At 39.0% G+C, this 19,257-nt stretch overlaps 2 protein-coding genes across 5 annotated transcripts; one reads left to right on the forward strand and one right to left on the reverse strand.

The window, feature by feature from the left end:
* The first annotated feature begins 1,872 nt into the window (after nt 1–1,872).
* naa40 (N-alpha-acetyltransferase 40, NatD catalytic subunit) lies at nt 1,873–9,438 on the forward strand. 4 transcript variants are annotated; one of them, XM_057855852.1, is made up of 8 exons: nt 1,873–2,535; nt 4,700–4,795; nt 4,865–4,917; nt 5,190–5,285; nt 5,366–5,524; nt 5,590–5,673; nt 8,226–8,303; nt 8,374–9,438. In XM_057855852.1, exons 2-8 carry the CDS (start codon nt 4,757–4,759, stop codon nt 8,519–8,521), a joined length of 657 nt encoding a protein of 218 aa, XP_057711835.1. In that variant the 5' UTR covers nt 1,873–2,535; nt 4,700–4,756; the 3' UTR covers nt 8,522–9,438. The 4 variants fall into 4 exon arrangements, with proteins under 4 accessions (XP_057711835.1, XP_057711834.1, XP_057711836.1 ...); XM_057855851.1 differs by having other exon boundaries at nt 1,878–2,420; XM_057855853.1 differs by lacking the exon at nt 1,873–2,535 and adding an exon at nt 2,543–2,954.
* Nucleotides 7,792–18,986, reverse strand: sepsecs (Sep (O-phosphoserine) tRNA:Sec (selenocysteine) tRNA synthase). The gene is made up of 13 exons (XM_057855849.1): nt 18,780–18,986; nt 18,100–18,215; nt 17,891–18,045; nt 17,695–17,813; nt 15,619–15,777; nt 15,406–15,559; nt 15,244–15,346; nt 15,054–15,183; nt 13,954–14,045; nt 13,767–13,860; nt 11,544–11,634; nt 11,270–11,470; nt 7,792–8,673 (listed from the first exon to the last, which is right to left on the reverse strand). Exons 2-13 carry the CDS (start codon nt 18,211–18,213, stop codon nt 8,640–8,642), a joined length of 1,446 nt encoding a protein of 481 aa, XP_057711832.1. The 5' UTR covers nt 18,214–18,215; nt 18,780–18,986; the 3' UTR covers nt 7,792–8,639.
* Nucleotides 18,987–19,257: the final 271 nt, after the last annotated feature.

The raw sequence follows: 19,257 nt of genomic DNA on the forward strand, positions 1-19,257 counted from the left end.
ACAATATTTGGCTGTTTTTGTAAAAGAAAAAAAACTAGGCTTATTATACATGGTATTTTTTTAAGGAAAAAAAAAAGCCTTACAATACTTGGTCCTTTTTTAAAGAAAAAAAAAAAAGCCTGACTATACATGGTTGTTTTTTAAGAAAAAAAGCCTTATTACAAATGGTCGGTTTTTTTTTTGTTTTTTTTTTTTACCCCGTTATGGAATTGTTGTTATATTCTGCTCAAAAATAATTCACTGCTTTATCACAATTGGCTAGAGGGAGGAATTTGGTCAGTGATGCACCTTTTTGATGATTCTGGACATATTGCGTCTTTTGAAAGACTATTTTCCAAACATAATTGGATTGATAAAAAGCAATATAACAATCTTATTAAAGCAATACCCAAGTCGATGATTAAGATGTCTTATAATTTGTTTCAAATGAAGCTAGAGTCGACACTTCCTTTGCTGTTGGTAAATAAATTTGTTCGATATCAATGATTCAAAATTACCCTATGTCAAAATTCGGAATTTTTTTGTGAATGAAATGTACCCATTTTCGTCGAACAGAACTTCAATTTGGCTTTTTTTCCCCTAAGAAAGATGTTGAAATTTAGAGATCCAAATTCTTTACATTTCCAATTTTCCCAAAGGCAAAGGAAGTTCACTATAAAATTATTGACAAAGTGTACCCTTCAGCAGAATTTTTAAGGCTCCGTTTTAATTTGGACCACAACAACTGTGTTTTTTGTAATGAAGACATTGAAACGATTGACCATTTATTTTTTGATTGTAAATATGTTACTGCGTTCTGGGCAGATTTGTATGACTGGTTATTTCCTAAATTGGCAAATTTGTCTAGTTTCACAAAAGAAAATATTTTATATGGCATCTCTGTCAGAGTCATCGCACGACCTGGTTATCAATATAAGTCTTATTCTTGGGAAATTTTTCATACATAAGAATAAATATTTCAAATCTATTCCTACTTTTAATATTTTTCACAAAGAATGATTTCACTATTTTTCTTCTTTGAAACATATGAAGGGGAAAAATGCTTTAAAACTGTGTGAAATTGCTGAGGAGCTGGACTTGGCTAGTAGACCCTAGTCTTTTTCTTTTACTGTTACTTATTTTGTATGTACTGTATTTTTTTTCTTCTTTCCTCCATTTTACTTTTTTTTAATGTGATTGTAATTTTTGTTATTATGTACATAATTATGTTCTAGGCTTGTCTGTTATTTCTAAAGTTGTTAAACATTGAACCATGCCACTTATGTTCTAATGTTTGTTGTTTGTCAATTAAAAAAAAAAAAAAAAAAAATCAAGATTTCGTTTCCGTTTCCGCTCTGTTTAACTTCCGGGTCATGAATATTCGTCATACGTCGCGGATACATTTTAATTATGAACAATCACTTTGAAAAATGTTTTTTTTTTAAATAATAATTTGAAGAAGTTGAAAAAAACTTTTAAATGATAGCCATATATTTAAAAAACACCATCGCGATTATCGATAGGGAACGCATGTGATAGTGCGCATGCGCAAACGCTATCTGTATAAACAAAGCGTCAAAAGCAATCGAAAATAAATACGGACGATATTTTCTTTTCCGATTCTGTTTAGTTAAACCATTTTTTCCCCAATATGAGTTAAGGCTCGTTTTCCTTTACTGAAATTTTAACCCGTTTTTAATCGGGAAAACGGGAGACGATTTATTTCTCATTTTATTTTTGTTGACACACATTAAAAACAAATAATTAGGCACGTTTCCGGGTTTTAATTTTCCAAAATTAAGAGGAAAAACTAAAGGCAGAAAAGTACTTCCCGAACAAGGAACACTAATTCGCGCTAGTGTGTGTTACATTCAATCTCCCGGAAAAAGGAGTATTTAATATTGAGCATTCTGTTACGTGACCATTAAACGATGTTAACGTGTGAATAATCTCCCCCTTCCACTGGATTGAACCTTTTTTTTCATAGATTCAATTAGTCCAAGAAAAAACACGACACTAAATATGTCCTAAAGATGTTGTCTTTTGTTGGGTAATGTAAAGTCGGGAGTTTGGGAGGAGCACGTGAACGCCTCGCGGATGGACGGCAGGCGCAGCGGCGTCAAGAAAGACGAAAGGAAAACGGACCTGGAATAAATTCAACCCCGCAGTTTTGTCGTCAATCCGGCCAAGAAATTGCGTGATTAAACTGACGGACAGTCGATTCTCCTTGCCGAAAAGAATTTTTTTGGGGTCCCGTTCCGAGCACGGGCCGGCCGGCGCTGTCGTCTACTAGCCTCGTTAGCTCGGAAATCATTGTCGTCCTCGGCGGCTATCTCGATCGCTCCCCGGCGGCGACTCATAAGCATCGGGGACAAAAATTAAGGAGCGTTCCTCGGGGGTGGTGACGGAGAAAACGACGCGATCGCGGCGGCGAAATGGGGGTGAGTCGAACGGGCTGGCAAGAGCAGTGAATGAAAGGGTTGCTGCTGTTGCCGCGTTCGCTCTAGTGTGGCGAGACAGATGAACTTGATGAGGAGAGAGGATGCTGTTTAGCATGTGAGCTAACACTCGGTTTGCCATTGTAAGCCCGCGAGTGGCGATCTCCATTCTGCGTTAGACTCTTTGCTTTAAAGCCATCCACGTGTTCCCTCGGATCCTGAGCTTTAATCTGGCTCAGTGGTCGCACTCTCCCACCCGGAGGTTGGTCTGGATGACTGACAAATTCTGCATGTGGATCAGTAGTGCTGCAACGATTAATTGATTAACTTGAGTAATTCGATTAGAAAAAAAGATTCAAATTCAATAATAATAATTCATGTGGTGTTGTAATGGTTTGTTTTGAAAGTGTTTGCATTTAGTTTTATTGATTTGGGTGGAAACACTGCCGTCTGGTGGCAACAGTGAATATGAGAACTCATTTCACATGGCTGAATCCACCTGCTCCCTGTTAAGACAAACACAAGTTTTCCTTTGAGGTATTTTTTTAATGCATTTGTAATTTAGATATGTGTTCGAACTAGGGTTGTTCCGATCATGTTTTTTTGCTCCCGATCGTTTTAGTTTGCGTATCTGCCGATCCCGATATTTCCCGATTCAATTCCAATATTTCCCGATCATATACATTTTGGCAATGCATTAAGAAAAATATGAATAAAACTCGGACGAATGTATACATTCAACATACAGTACATAAGTACTGTATTTGTTTATTATGAAAATAAATCCTCAAGATGGCATTTACATTATAAACATTATGTGAGAGGGATCCACGGATAGAAAGACTTAAAGGATAAATGTGACTTTGTATATTGTGACTAAATATTGCCATCTAGTGTCTTTGTTGAGCTTTCAGTAAATGCAGCCATTTAACTTCTGCCCAAATGCATGATAGGAAGTGCAACCATGACTGTGCGTAGGGGCACTAATTGATATATCTTCTCTGCGTTGGGAAAGAACATAGGGTGTTAAGAAAATGATCAACTACTACTTTTCTTCCCCACATTCCCTCCCATGTTATTTTTAATTGCTGAGAGAACTATTGTAAGGCTTTAGCCACATAAACAATGGCTCCAAAGGCTGTCAAAATTCCCTCTTCTCATTATACGCTGCCTTTTAGCGCTATCTATAGGTTAAACGGCGTCTTTATAGATTGAACGCGACAATGCGTGAGTGGGTAGTGCAGCGCATGCGTTAATTATTTAACGTGATTAATTAAAAAAAAATTAATTACCGCCATTAACGCAATAAATTTGATAGCCCTACTTTAAGCCAAAACTACTTTGGATGAGTGAAGACATTTTGTCTGTAACGTTACATACAATTAGAAAACGATTTAAATAATATGTATATATATATATATAAATATATATATTTTAAAAAGGCATGTCCGATATTTTTTTGCCGATTCTGATACTTTGAAAATGAGGTGGTCGGACCCGATCGTACATTTACATTAAATTTTATAGCATTTAAGCTAGCAGACTTTTGTAAATTAGCCAATTTTTCTTTTGTTGTACTTGGAACCTCATTTTAGAGCTGCAGCGTTCGATTATTTTAGTAGTCGATTAATCGAGTAATCGAATAAGGAACACAAAAAAATACCTGACGTGAGCCTCAAACGGTATAAAAAAAATAAATGATATGTACTGGACATCAAAAGAACAATCGGCTAGCTTAAATGCTACAAAATGCCATAGTTTTTATTTACAATGCTCTTTAAAAAATAGTTCAAACACATATTCCCACTAAAAAACGGCTAAATAGACCGTTAAACTGAATTACGAATGCATTAAAAAACATTAGCTCAAACAAAAACTTAGCTTATGTTGGTCTTAACAGGGAGTACTGGATTCCGCCATGTGAAATTAGGCAGACTAGAGGGCAGAGTTCATAAAACCAAATGCAAACACTTTTGAAACAAACCATTACTGGAAGCAGCAAAATTTAATTTGAATATTTTTTTTCTAATCGAATACTCGAGTTAATCGTTGCAGCACTACCTCATTTATTAATTTTTTTTCATACCGTTTGAGGCTCAGCTCAGGTATTTAAATTTTTTATGTCCCTTAGCCGATTACTCGATTAATAGACTACTAAAATGATCGATAGCTGCAGCCCTACGGATAAGTATTGTATATCCATCTAGCAAAAAAAGTTGCATGAACTCTCTTCGTGATCACGTATGTTCAATCATCAATAAATGTTTTGTTTCTGTGTCCAGAGGAAATCCAGCAGAGCGAAGGAGAAGAAAGCACGGCGTCTGGAGGAGAGGGCAGCCATGGACGCCGTCTGTGCTAAGGTGGACGCTGCCAATAAGGTGACTTCAGTGCAGAAAAGTATGCCAAAAAGATAACACTGACTGACTGAAATTTGTGCCTTTTCCCAGCTTGACGATCCACTGGATTCCTTTCCTGCCTTCAAAAAATACGACAGGAACGGGTGTGTATTTAAGGCCTTTTTCAATCGGATTTTTAGCCCATCCAGATTGAAACTGGATTGCTTTTTTGTAATGTGAAGAGTCCCAAAAGCACAGATATCAGATTAATGGCAGGTTGGATTAAAACCACGTACCGGGTTTCAGATGAGATGCTTCTCAGTCTGAACAGCTCAAATGGCCCTAGAAATCAGATTTGGATTGGAATCGGATATAACTAGTGCAAACCTCTCCCTTAATCCTCATTGTTTTTACTGTTTACAATTTGTTAACCCAGATTAAACCTACAAATCGAGTGCAAGAGAGTGACTGCCCTCAACCCGTTGTCTGTGGAGTGGGCCTTCGAACTCACCCGAGCAAACATGCAAACGCTGTAAGGCTCCGTTTCAATGTTTTCATTTACACGTTCAGTATCGTGAGCCACACGACTAAAAACGACTGCCTTCTTGTCAGCTACGAGCAGAGCGAATGGGGCTGGAAGGAGCGCGAGAAGAGGGAAGAGATGAATGACGAGAGAGCGTGGTACCTATTGGCCCGAGACGGCGAATCCGCCCCAGTGGCTTTCTCTCACTTCCGATTCGACGTGGAGTGCGGGGAGGAGGTGCTTTATTGGTAGGATGCCGTCTGATGTCAAATGTATTGAACGGCCGGGTTCTAACTCGGGGATTACGTCACAGCTACGAGGTGCAGCTGGAGAGCAGAGTGCGAAGGAAAGGACTCGGCAAATTCCTCATCCAGATTTTACAGCTCATAGCTAACAGGTGGGAAATTGAAATTCTACGAACACAACGTAGTGCACTTTGTCTGTAGTATGCATCTAATCCATTTGAACTGGAAGGGTTGGCAGCAAATGAACATTCCCAGTTCCAATGAATTGGGACGTCTAGCGCCGTCAATGGCAGCCAATCAGTTGGCATAGACACTATTCTAGCGTCTTTGGGAAAATCTTGCTGGCAACCGGTTAATTCCTTCATTAAACAATAACATCTTTTTGAAACGATACATCAACACCGCAAAGTATCGCAATATATCACCAAAGTATATCAGTTCAAAAGAAATCTATCGCTGAAAAACCCTGCACCATATAGCGCTGATGTTAAGCTTAGCTTCCTTTAATTTAGCTTGTTAGCAGTTCCATTAGCTTAATTTAGATAGAATAAAGAAACACACTGTAGTGGGAAAATAATGCCATAAAGGAAGCTAACGTTAGCATTTAACTTAATCTACGTTGCAGCACTTCTGCTCAAAAACTGCCGCTTTGTCAGTTTTCTTCACCTTTTATTGACTGTTTTGGATAATACTTTCATTAGCTTAGTTTTGCTACTGTTAGCTCACAGTTTTCGTATCATTATTGAAAGGGAAAATACAGTCACAAATGCTAACTTTGTGCCCTATTTGTTAACGTTAGTTCCTTTAACTTAATCTACATTACAGCACTTCTGCTCCAAAACGGCCCCTTTGTCAGTTTTCTTCAACTTTTATTGACGATTTTAAATATTTTCATTAGCTTAGTTTAGCTATAGTTAGCTCACAGTTTTTGTATCATTAGAGAAATAGAATAGAAAATACTGCCGCAAATGTTAACTTTCTGCCCTATTTGCTAACATTAGCTTCCATTAACTTAATGTAGTTCACAGCAGTTTTCTTCACCTTTTATTGACGGTTTTGGATAATACTTTCGTTAGTTTAGCTATAGTTTGCATAGTTTTCACGTCATTAGGGAAAAAGAAAATACTGTCACAAATGGTAACTTTGTGCCCTATTTGCTAACGTTAGCTTCCTTTAACTTAAGTTTACAGCTCCACAAAAGCCACTTTCTCAGCTTTCTCCCTTTTATTGACAGTTTTGGATGCTCGTTAGCTGTTCCATTAGCTTAGCTATAGTATCATTAGAATAGAGAAATACACTTTAGTGGGAAAATAATGCCATGAATGCTAACTTTCTGCCCTAATTGCTAACGTTAGCTTCCTTTAACTTAATCTCTGTTACAACACTTTTGCTCAAATGTCTGCTTTGTCAGTTTTCCTCAACTTTTGTGTCGGTATTGGTTAATACTTTATTAGCTTAGTTTAGCTATCGTTAGCTTACAGTTTTCGTATCATTAGAGAAATAAAATAGAAAATACAGCTGCAAATGCTAACTTTCCGCCCCATATGGTAACGTAAGCTTCCATTAACTCAATCTACGTTACAGCACTTTTGCTCAAAAATGGCTGCTTTGTCAGTTTTCTTCACGGTTTTGGATAATGCTTTCATTAGCTTAGTTCAGCTATAGTTTGCTCACAGTTTTCGTATCAAGAGGGAAAAAGAAAATTCTGACACAAATGCTAACTTTCTGGCCTACTTGCAAACGTTAGCTTCGTTTAACTTTACATTACAGCACTTCTGCTCCAAAACGGCCGCTCTGTCAGTTTTCTTTACTTTTTATGGACGGTTTTAGATAATACTTTTATTAGCTTACCTATAGTTACTTCACAGTTCTGGCATTAGAATAGAATAGAGGAATACACCGTCGTGGGAAAATAAACTTTCTGCCTTAATTGCTAACGTTAGCTTCCTTTAACTTAATCTGTGTTGCAACACTTTTGCGTAAATGTCCACTTTGGTTAATACTTCATTAGCTTGGTTTAGCTATAGTTATCTCAGTTTTTGTATCATTGCAGAAATAGAAAATACTGCCACAAATGTTAACTTTCTGCCCTATTTGCTACCATTAGCTTCCATTAAATGTACTTCACAGCACTTTTGCTCAAAAATGACTACTTTTGAGTTTTCTTACCTTTTTTTGACGGTTTTGGATAATACTTTCATTAGCTTACTTTAGCATGATTTATCTCACAGTTTTCCTATCATTGGAGAAAAAGAATAGAAAATACTGCCACAGATGCTACCTTTGTGCCCTATTTGCTAATGTTAGCTTCCTTTCACTTAATCTACGTTACAGCACTTTTGCTCAAAAATGGCCGCTTTGTCAGTTTTTTTTTTACCTTTTATTGACGGTTTTTGATAATAATTTCATTAGCTCACAGGTTTGGCATCATTACAATAGATAAATACACTGTAGTGGCAAAATAATTCCACAAATGTTAACTTTCTGCCCCATTTGCTAACATTAGCTTCCTTTAACAATCTTTTGTATGTTTCCGCACTTTTGCTCAAAAATTGCCGCTTTGTCAGTTTTCTTCCCCTTTTATTGACAGTTTTGGAACGTACTTTCATGACCTTAGCTGAAGTTAGCTCACAGTTTTGTCATCATTTCAATAGAAAAATGTAGTGTGAAAAAGCCACAAATGCTAACTTTTTCCTCTTTGCAGTACACATATGAAAAAAGTCATGCTGACAGTTTTCAAACACAACCACGGCGCGTATCAGTTCTTCCGAGACGCTCTCCAGTGAGTACCGCGCCAGAGAAGACGAGCACATACCCGTATCATTTTTAATTTTCCCCGTCCTGGCCCGCAGGTTCGAGATGGACGAGACCTCGCCCAGCATGTCCGGCTGCTGCGGCGACGACTGCTCGTTCGAGATCCTGAGCCGGCGGACCAAGCACGGCGAGGTTTCAGTGGGTCACAGCCACGGCGGCGGTCATTGCGGCGGCTGCTGCCACTGATTGTTCGGCTGCAGATATCGGTGTTACGGATTGACATTTGTGTTTTCCCTGCTGTAAGAGAGCAGCATGCGGTGTGAGCTTCGGTTAATTTCGTCCTTTTCCGTCATCTCCTCCTTAATCACGACGACTCTGAGCGCTCGTTGTCGTTGTCACTGTAAGAAAAGTTTACGACTTATTGCAGTGACGCTGTAAATGCACATCTCGCCTTTTTGATGATTTTGTTTTTAGCATGCCTTCCTTGTGTTGCTTAACAGCTCTTTTGTTGAGTTAAGTCTTAATGACAAAGCGTGCCACAGTCTTGCAGCTGATTTGTAGTAAATCCTTGGATTTCTTACATGGTCACCTTGAACGGACTCATTACCCACATGCCTTTTCACCCTTAAAAATCCCCGGTTTATATTTGATCTGAATGAGAGTTAGTTGGTATGTTTACAAAACCTACAGGGTACGTGAATGCTAGCTTCATTCCATTTGAATAACAATCTGCTTTTTAAGTTCTGGGGGAATAGTTGGAGGTGCAATCAAAAACAAAAGAACCCACGACTAGAAGTCCCGACCACTGCTTAGTACGACGGAGTATTAAGAAGAATCGTACTAGGAGTATAAATGAAAAATGTATGGATGCATAATATAGCGAAATTAGCTTGCTACGGACTTTACGTAGCAGCTTTTAAATATGATTTTGTTCCGTCGGCACTACTCTGAATCAACTTTCTCTTGATCTCGACTCACTTTGTGTATATAAACATGTTCTCACGGATTTCATCTTGAAGACAAACTTTCTGAAACGTGAACGAGTTTGACTGATCCTTACTCTGCAGTCCTTCACCTCTACGAAAGGGAACTTCAAGTCCTTCTGCCGTGTCAGTGTTTCGTTCCTATGTTACACATCCAATAAAGTTCTTTGACTTTTGTAAGACGTGCGTTTATTGCACCTCATTCACCAATAAAGTGTTTTTAACTCACTGATTGGACACGCAGAGGTGGATAGAGTAGCTGAAATTTTTTACTCACGTTACTTCAAAATACAGTGGTACCTCTACTTACGAAATTGATTCTCTAAGTAGAGACGCGTTTTCCATGTAAATGCCGTTATCTGTTCCAAGCCCCACAAAATTCAGACATATTTTATATTGCATTAAAACATGTAATAAAATACCTGTTACGATTATTGCATATGTAAACAACCAATAATAGAGAAAATTTAATACTCGTGCTGCAACGATTAATCGATTAACTCGAGTAAATTTTGCGGTTTTGAATATTTGTTTAATTAAAGTGGCGTTGTAATGTTTTTTTTTGAAGTGTTTGCGTTGTTTTGGTTGGATACACTGCCCTCTGGTAGCAACAGTGAATATGACATAACAATTCATATGGCTGAATCCAGCTGCTCCCTGTTAAGACCAACATAAGCAAAGTTTTTGTTTAAGGTAATTTTTTTAATGCATTTGTAATTTAGTTTATAGGTATACTGTTTTTAACCATTTTTTTGTGGGAATATGTGTTTGAACCATTTGTTAAGAGCATTGTAAAAAAAAAAAAAAAAAGTTAGCAATTTATAACATTTAAGCTAGTGGACTTTTGCAATGTAAGTTAGCCAATTGTTCTTTTGTTGGAAAAAGATCATTTATTTATTTTTATTGGGCTCAGCTGAGGTATTTTAATTTTTTATGTTCTTTATCCGATTACTCAATTAATCGACTACTAAAATAATTGATGGCTGACCCCCACTTTTTCAGTCGTATTTCAATGCAAAAAACTTATAAACTTAATCTTATATTCCGGCCAATACGGTGTACGGGCCAGACGTAATTGATTTTAAGACAGAGGCTGGGGACCAGATGAATTTGACCGCGGGCCGGACTTTGGACATTTCTGCTCTAGTGGCAACTCATCTCATCTAACATTGAGGGATCCAGCTGCTCCCTGTCAAGACAAACATAAGGTTGTAAGTTTTGTTTGCGCTAATGTGATTTTTTATGCATTTGTAATTTAGTTTATAGGTATGTTTAGTAGTTTTTTATGGGAATATCTGTTTGGACGATTTGTTAAGAGCATTGTTAAAAACATTTTTTTAGCATTTAAGGTAGCGGACATTTGTTATGCAAGTTAGCATATTGTTTTGCTGTACTTCGATCCCCATTTATTATTTTCTAAACTCAAGTATTTTAATTTATTGTGAAATGAAAGTGCAATTCTGCATAGTTTGAAAAAAAAAAAAAAACACTCGGGAATTTTTTGTATTCGCATTTAACGCCCTTTTGAAATTGCAATCTTAGCAAGCCTTTGTTTGACATCTCCAAAAATTGATTCTGTAACGCATTAAACGTTCCTAATCTGATTACTTGATTATTTAAACTAAATAACGGCTAGATTAATCGATTACGTAAATAATCGGTAGCTGCAGCTCTAGTATGTAGAGATGTTCGTAAGTACAGGTACCTTTGTACTACAAAAGTACAAGTAGTCATCCAAAACTGTACTGAAGTAACAGCACATCTACGTATATGAACTATTATACTGTACATAACAGAGTTCATGACCAAAAATGATACATCACCCGTCCAAAAAGCTTGAATGCCCTCTAGTGGAGGGAAAAAATAATTCCTTAGCATGAAATTAAAACTAACATCTCCGTTTTTTTTTTCGTGGTCTATCTCTTATCAAATAAAAATAGTTTTTAGGAGTCACATGATTGGATTCCGTGATATGCTTCTCACAAATATAAGATTGAGTTTGTGGATTCACCATGAGTTTGCAAGCTTGGCCTCCTTCTGCAGAGTCTTCAGACACTTGTCCAGCCTCTTGATGCACAGTGCTACATCTTCACGGGTGATACCCACAGCGGCGGCCGCATTGAGGTAAGGGCACGGGTAAGCCTCGGAGTGCGACATAAACCCACGGAATGTGTGTCCGCCAATGGTCTGCTCCTTATCCAGCGGTATGACCCTGCGAAGGACGAGATCTTGACGATTACCTCGGGAATCCGTCTCGATCAGACTTAGGATTGCTGCGTATGTACCTGGCTCCGGAAACTTGTCGCGTGAACAGCATCGCGCCCAGTTGAGTCACCGCCTTGTCACAGCCGGCCTGGAGCCCGTCCAGCGACATGGCTATAGTACCAAAAAGAAAAAGTTTGAAGAAAACTAATATGGCAATCAAATCTGGCTGCTTTTTTAGTATTTATTCCAGCCAAAACAAGTTTTTTCAGCAGTTCTTGCGCTGCGCTAGCTGCAGGGGTTAATTTGTGCCGGATCCTACCTCTTGATTTTGGCCTCCCTGTGTTCTGGGACTTATTTAGGCAGATCCGGCACCTCTCGTGTACAGAAAATAATATAAAAGAGTCAAGAATCTGCATTTGGCAAGGTGATGATGCCGGAACTTTTGTTTGGTGCTGTTCCAGTGAGATTTACAAAGAAGAAAACATCAAAAATTCCCTCAGTCCTTGATGATATGCGGATGCATGTCAGGCAAAGGCACTGGGGAGATGGCTGTGGTTAAACCTTCAATAGATGCACAAGTTTACATTGAAATTTTAGACAGCTTTCTTATCCCTTCAATTGAAAATATGTTTGTCATTTTCCAAGATGACAATGAATCATGAGATGTCTCTTGAGAACAAGGAGAGGATTATCAAACTTGTTGAAGAAGGTAACGCTACACACATGGTTGCCAAAGATGTGGGCTGTTCACAGTCAGCTGGACCAAGTACAAACAGCATGGCAAGGTTGTTAAAGTTAAGCGTACTGGTAGACTAAGGAAGACATCCGAACGTCATGACAAACAACTAAAGGCTAGATGTCTTGAAAACATGATGTACAACAAGACAAATGAAGAAAAAATGGGAGGAAGCTGAAGTCAAGGTATGTGACAGAACTGTGCAAAATCGCCGAAAGGAAATGGGATTTTCATACATCAAAGCTAAAAGGAAACCATCATTGACACTTAAACAGAAAAGAACAAGACTGTAATGGGCAAAGGAGAGGCAAACATGGACCGTGAATGACTGGATGAAGGTTATTTTAAGCAATGAGTCAAGAATCTGCATTGGACAAGGTGATGATGCTGGAACTTTTGTTTGATGCTGTTCCAGTGAGATTTACAAAGATGACTGAAGTTTACATTGAAATTTTAGACAGCTTTCTTATCCCTTCAATTGAAAATATGTGTGGGGATAATGAAATCATTTTCCAAGATTACAATGCATCATGCCACAGAGCATTGGACAAGGTGTCAAGAATCTGCATTAGACAAGGTGATGATGCTGGGCCTTTGGTTTGGTGTTACAAATTTTAGACACCTTTCAATTGAAAATATGTTTGTCATTTTCCAAGATGACAATGAATCATTACACTGAGCTAAAAGTGTTAAAGCATTCCTTGGAGAAAGACTCATCCAGTCAGTGTCATGGCCTGCAAATAGCCCAGATCTCAACCCTATTGATAACCTGTGGTGGGAATTGAAAAAAATGGTCCACAGCAGTCTGAGGTCTATGCCTCAGAGACTGCAAGCTCTCATAAAAGCCAGAGGGGGTGCTAATAAATACAAGAGATGTGTTTCAATTGTTATTTCTTTGTTTGTTTCTCATGAGTCCATATTTTTTTCTTCAAAATTGAGTGATTCCATACATATTTCCCTGCACTTGCGCTACAAAAGTAACATTTACTGACCACCACAATGTTTTTTAATTCATTTCTTTGAGTGTTTCTGAAAGCTAAATAGTTGTACTTTTGAACTAATTAATTATTTTTCAAGCTTTTTATCAAAGTTTGTTCTACATGATAAAATGTCTGAGTGATTGCTAGGGGTTGTAAATCGGTGGGAACTTTAGGGCCAGAGAGGACGGTGGGGATGAAACTCGCAAAAGAATGGGTTTGTGTTATTTATTGTAATATCTGAATTTTTTTATGTTTCAAAAATTAGACTGTACGGTACTGTAAGTACCACCTGTGGTTATGTGGGCAATTGCCTGTGCTGTGCAGCGTACAGCCTAAATAATTGTAAATTGCTGTTGTAACATTTATACCATGGATATTATCTGAAATTGAGGCTTGTAAGTCCCACAGCATGGCAAGTGGGCATTTGCGTGTTGTTTTCAGCACCATTTTCTGTGTATGTTCCGGGACCTGTGCCCGTCTCGTCATCCCTGCCCTGTCATATGTACTTTGCGTTCCGGCACCTTATGATTTACAAATCAAGCACATGGAAGCAAGAAAATAGAAACAAATAAAGAATAATGCTGTACCAAGTGAAATGGGATTATGAGGAGTGACGAGCAAACGCTCCCCGTGCGCCGACGCCAGTTTCTTCAGTTCCTCGGCCAAGATCGCGTAAACCTCCTGTGAGAAAGCGTACGGACGCCGTTACACAAACTTTTTTTTTTTCATTTATTCTATATTAAAACTGTCGCAATTGCTTCAAGAGAGTCTCACCTTCCTGTCCGACAGGAGTTTCTTATAGCCGCGAGCTCCTAGCGTGAGGAGAGTAATGAGGAGGTCAAGTGAAGGCGATGCGGATGCACGACCTGCAATATGGAAGCTGTTTACTAAACAACTATCGATTGTTTAAGTAATCTATCAATTAAATCGAATAATTAAGTCAACGGATTAGGAACATTTAATGTTTTGCGGAATAAATTTCATTTCAAAGAAGCAATAGAAGCATTAAAAAAAAAAAAGAAAATACCAGAGCTTAGCCTCAAACAGGATAATAAATGAGGACCTGAGCTTAATTGTTATAAAATGATTTTTTTTTCTTTCTTTAACAATGCTTTTAACAAATTGTTCAAACACATATTCCCACAAAAAACCTGCTAAATATACTTACCTAATACTATACCTAAATTTTTAATGCATAAACAATCCTAAAAGCCAAAACAAAAACAACCTCATGTTAGTCTTAACAGGGAGCAGCTGGATCCAGCCATGTTTGAGTAATGCCATATTCACTGTTGCCACTAGAGGGCTGTTTCCATCCAAATCAATAAATCTAAAGGTAACCACTACAGCACCACTCTAATTAAACGAATCCTTGAAAATTTAATTTCAAAGGAGCAATAAATGCATTAAAAAAAAAAATACCAGAGCTTGGCCTCAAACAGGATAATAAATGAGGACCGAAATACAACAAAAGGACAATTTGCTAACTTCCATAAGCAAATGTCCACTAGCTTAATTGTTATAAAATGCTTTTTTACAGTGCTTTTAACAAATTGTTCAAACACATATTCCCACAAAAAACTGCTAAATATACTTAAACAATCATGATAGCCAAAACAAAAACAACCTTATGTTAGTCTAAAAGGGAGCAGCTGGATCCAGCCATGTTTGAGTGATGCCATATTCACTATTGCCACTAGAGGGCTGTGTTTCCATCCAAATCAATAAATCTAAAGGTAACCACTACATCACCACTCTAATTAAACGAATCCTTGAAGCAGTAAAATTGTATTGGTAGCATTTATCGAATTGAGTTAATCGATTTATCGTTGCAGCACTACATGTATGGTTTTGCAGTTTTGGCAGACTCGAACCTGGGTAAGTCTGGCTAATCTCCTGTATGAAAGCTTCGTCAAAACCGGCGATGATGGCCCCCCCGACCGGAACCATGAAGTTCTTATCCAAGCTTTGGACGAAGGCGTCTATTCGGCCGATACGGGCGCCCTGATGAGGGAAAAAAAAAAAATTAAAAATGGCACTCATAAGCGTCACAGATGTACCTACTTCTTGTATCAAGTGCATGCACTTGGATGACTGCACTCCGTATGCATTGTTTACTATGTGAGGAATGTTCAATTTGGCACATAGTTTGGCGAGCTCCTCCAACCTGTGAAGAACAACAATACTAAGATTGTGCCTTAATTAAAAATCAAGGCTTAGCTGTACCGGTCAGGCACTCGAGGCGCAAAGCAGGACGTCGTGGAATGCACACACAGGATGTTCTCGGCTCCGAGCTCGAGAATTTTGCGTTCCACCGCTTCCACGTCTGTCCGGAGCTCGTCGCCCTCCAGCACGTTTTCCACCACGACCGGTATGAAGCCTGCGGGCGAAAGCGAGATTTTAGCGGGTGTCCCACGGAGACTCCCGCGGCGACGTCACCTGCTGTGATCATTGCTTTGAAGCAGGATTTCTGGTCGATGCGCGGCCAGACGATGTAGCGGGCGTCGGGTCGGCGGAAGCGCAAAGTCAGGAAGCACAGAGTCAGACTCATGCCGGTCGCCATGGGAACCACAAAGCAGCTCTTCACGCTCCTCACGCCTGCAGCAGTGTTGTCACAGATTAGTTGGAAAATTAATATAATTACTGATTACGCCTCAAAAATGTAATCTAGTTACTTTTTTACCAATTTTTCTCCCTGCTTCAACGTAACAACGACGACAGAAAAATGTCATTGCATGTAATTGACTTTCTGATTATTAAATTAAAAGGTTGAGATAAGAATTTTTCACATAAGGCTTAATCTTCGAGTTAGTGGGGGTTTAATTACTCAATGGAGTTGATTTCAACACCATTGACTAGCGCTAGCTTAGTCACTATGGAGCCCTGAAACTAACAAATAACTGAGAAACTGCACGGAATTTGTCAAAATCAACTCCACCGACTAATTAAACCCCAAGCTAACTCGAAGATTAGGCCTAATGTCAAAATTCTGAACTTCGGGTTAGGGTTTAACAGCATATCAGTGGTTATTAGGGTGCTCGCTATGCTAAAGCTAATGCTAACGAAATGCTATGCTAACGCTACAAGTTACATTTAGAGTGAAAGCATCATTAGCAACATTATTTTCAAACAATTAAAACCCACCGGGTCTTCACGATGAGCTGTAAACAAGTGAGAGTTTAAGAGGATGCTCGCCACGCTAAAGCTACTGCTAACGCTACAAGCTACATTTAGAGTGAAAGCATTATTAGCAACATTATTTTCAAATAATTAAAACCCACCAGGACATTACGACGAGATGTAAACAAGTGAGAGTTTAAAGGATGTGCACCACGCTAAAGCTAATGTTACAAGTTACATTTACAGTAAAAGCACCATTAGCAACATTATTTTCAAACAATTAAAACCCACCGGGTCTTCACGATGAGCTGTAAACAAGTGAGAGTTTAAGAGGATGCTCGCCACGCTAAAGCTACTGCTAACGCTACAAGCTACATTTACAGTGAAAGGATTATTAGCAACATTATTTTCAAATAATTAAAACCCACCAGGATGTCACGACGAGATGTAAACAAGTGAGAGTAAAGGATGCGCACCACGCTATAGCTAATTCTACAAGTTACATTTACAGTAAAAGCATCATTAGCAACATTATTTTCAAATAATTAAAACCCAAGGGACATCACGATGAGATGTAAACAAGTGAGTCTAAGAGGATGCTCGCCAAGCTAAAGCTAATGCTGACGCTATATGTTACATTTAGAGTGAAAGCATTATTAGCAACATTATTTTCAAACAATTAAAACCTACCAGGACCTCACGACGAGCTGTAAACAAGTGAGAGTTTAAGAGGATGCTCGCCACGCTAAAGCTACTGCGAACGCTACAAGCTATGCTAATGCTACAAGTTACAGTATATTTAGAGTGAAAGCATTATTAGCAAGATTATTTTCAAATCATTGAAACCCACCAGGATGTCAAGACGAGATGTAAACAAGAGAGTTGAAGAGGATGCTTGCCATGCTAATGCTAAAATGCTATGCTAACGCTACAAGTTACATTTAGAGTGAAAGCATCGCTCAGTAAACACCTTCGAAGGTTACAGCAACATTGCATGTTCTCTCATGCAAGATAAAAAAAAAAATCTATAAATATTTACAAAACCGGCAAGCCTGAAGCTTCCTGCCTTCAAGCTGCTGCAGGGTCCTTCCGGGGTCCTACCGTTAGCCAGCGGTGGCTACAGTTGCCCACATGTATGCCTGATCAAAATCCATTTTTTTTTTTTTTTTTTTTTTTTTTTTTAAAAATCATCTCATTTTTTTCTTTGTTAATTGGACGATATTTTTTGTTAATCGGCCAATATTGGAAAAAAACTCCATATATAAGCCGACCGATATATCGGTTAATCTCCACATACGAGTTCACTTATGAAAGTTGTGATTGGCATAATTACATGAACATTTTTGATATCAGCAGCACAATTCTAAGCTAGCAGCAAACTACAATGATACACACCTGACATCTTCAAAATATCCAGTACGAGCGAGTTGGTCAGCTTATTGAGCAGACTAGACCCGGCAGCTTTGGGCTGAACCGCCGCGATGTCACCTGACCGTCCGATGCCGTGGATCAACCTGTGTTCAGAAAACTTTCAGCGCTACTGACGATGATATACGCCCAATCACGTGGCTCTTTTCAATCCAGTCCTGACCTGTAATGTCGTCTGGCTACCACGTCGCAGGCCACGCGGCCTTCCCGCTCGCCTACGCCGCAATTGCCGAGGAAGTTGTTGCTGTCCATAACGGCGAGCTCGTTCAGGAAGAGCTCGACGGTGCTCTCACTCCAACCTTCTTCCGGACACTTCCCCTGCGAGTGGACAATGAGACGAGCCGGAGCGGCGCTCACTTATGACGGTCTCACCTGCTCCAGTAGTTGCCTGATGAGCTGCTCGTGGCTCCGGCGAGCTTGACACGCTTGGCGGACGTACGACGCCGACACCAGCCTCTCGCTCAATGCGAAGTTTTCACTGTTCATCTCTGATAAAATAATCATGAAATTGCAAGATGTGTCACTTCCAGTAGAATTTTCTGTCACTTCCTATCACTTTTGGAGCATTTTTGGGTTACTTCCTTGTTAACCCATTGGCCAGACATTTGAACTGGATCGTCAAAATGAATTAGACGTCTCGCGCCGTCCATGGCACTGCATCATTCCTCTCAAGTTCAATGGAGTTGAATGTACCATTGGCAATGAATAGGGCTTTTTTTTTGTTTTTAGTTTTTGCTGCAACCGTGAATGTTAGCGTCAACATTCAAAAGCGAGGCATAAATTAATCAATAAATAATATCTTAACATAATAGTAACGTACCACGTATTCACAAACGTTTGCAAAAACTGTTTTAAATGGTGATTATGCTACTTGCACCTTCGAGTGCAATCTTAATGCAGGAAAACCTGGGACATTTGATAAATTCAGCTTTTGTAAAACCTCTAACTAGCCAACACTTAAATATTAATCATACATTTTAAAAATTCATGCATAAACGTTGACCAATCTCGCCAAATATCTATGTAAATCATCATGTTTCTTATCAACTTACCAAACACTGGACGTGCATGAACCCGGAAGTAAGGCCGAGTGACAGATGATCACGTGACTTCCTTTCAAAGTTCTTAAAGGGCCAGCGTGCTATTGTCCGTAGTCTTTACCGACGGTAGCTTTTCATCTGTAATATTCACTTTCCCCCCCAAAATGGCGTTCAAACACCAAAACGACCGTAATTCTCACATGACGCAGGCTCTCTATCATTTGAGAACCCAAAATGACCGTTCGCTCAGAAAATACTGTTTAAAAAAAAAAAGAGGTGAAATTTACAAGAGAGTCTGGCTGCAGCCCGCCTCTCTCAGTACCCTGCGCCGCTCGTCTCAGTACCCATCCCGCAGACAGGAAGTGACGCAATATCGCAGCTCTCAGACCGGAAATGACAACATGAAACAGCGCTCGAGCTCCGAGCTTCCGGTTTTATCGTAATAGTTAGCGTCCATTCGAACGTAAATACTAGTTTACTTTTCTTTTCG

The sequence above is a fragment of the Corythoichthys intestinalis genome, chromosome 13 (assembly GCF_030265065.1).
Source record: "Corythoichthys intestinalis isolate RoL2023-P3 chromosome 13, ASM3026506v1, whole genome shotgun sequence".
Classification (NCBI taxonomy): Eukaryota; Metazoa; Chordata; class Actinopteri; order Syngnathiformes; family Syngnathidae; genus Corythoichthys; species Corythoichthys intestinalis.

Coding starts and splice junctions, on each gene's coding strand:
- naa40 (XM_057855850.1), top strand. CDS start 4,679: ATGTTTTGTTTCTGTGTCCAGAGGAAATCCAGCAGAGCGAAGGAGAAG. Junction 4,918..5,189: donor AAAAAATACGACAGGAACGG/GTGTGTATTTAA, acceptor TTGTTAACCCAG/ATTAAACCTACAAATCGAGT. Junction 5,525..5,589: donor GGGGAGGAGGTGCTTTATTG/GTAGGATGCCGT, acceptor ATTACGTCACAG/CTACGAGGTGCAGCTGGAGA.
- sepsecs (XM_057855849.1), bottom strand. CDS start 18,213: ATGAACAGTGAAAACTTCGCATTGAGCGAGAGGCTGGTGTCGGCGTCG. Junction 15,347..15,405: donor GCGCCTCGAGTGCCTGACCG/GTACAGCTAAGC, acceptor TGTTCTTCACAG/GTTGGAGGAGCTCGCCAAAC. Junction 8,674..11,269: donor GCCAAGCTTGCAAACTCATG/GTGAATCCACAA, acceptor CTTTTCTTACAG/TGACAACGACAACGAGCGCT.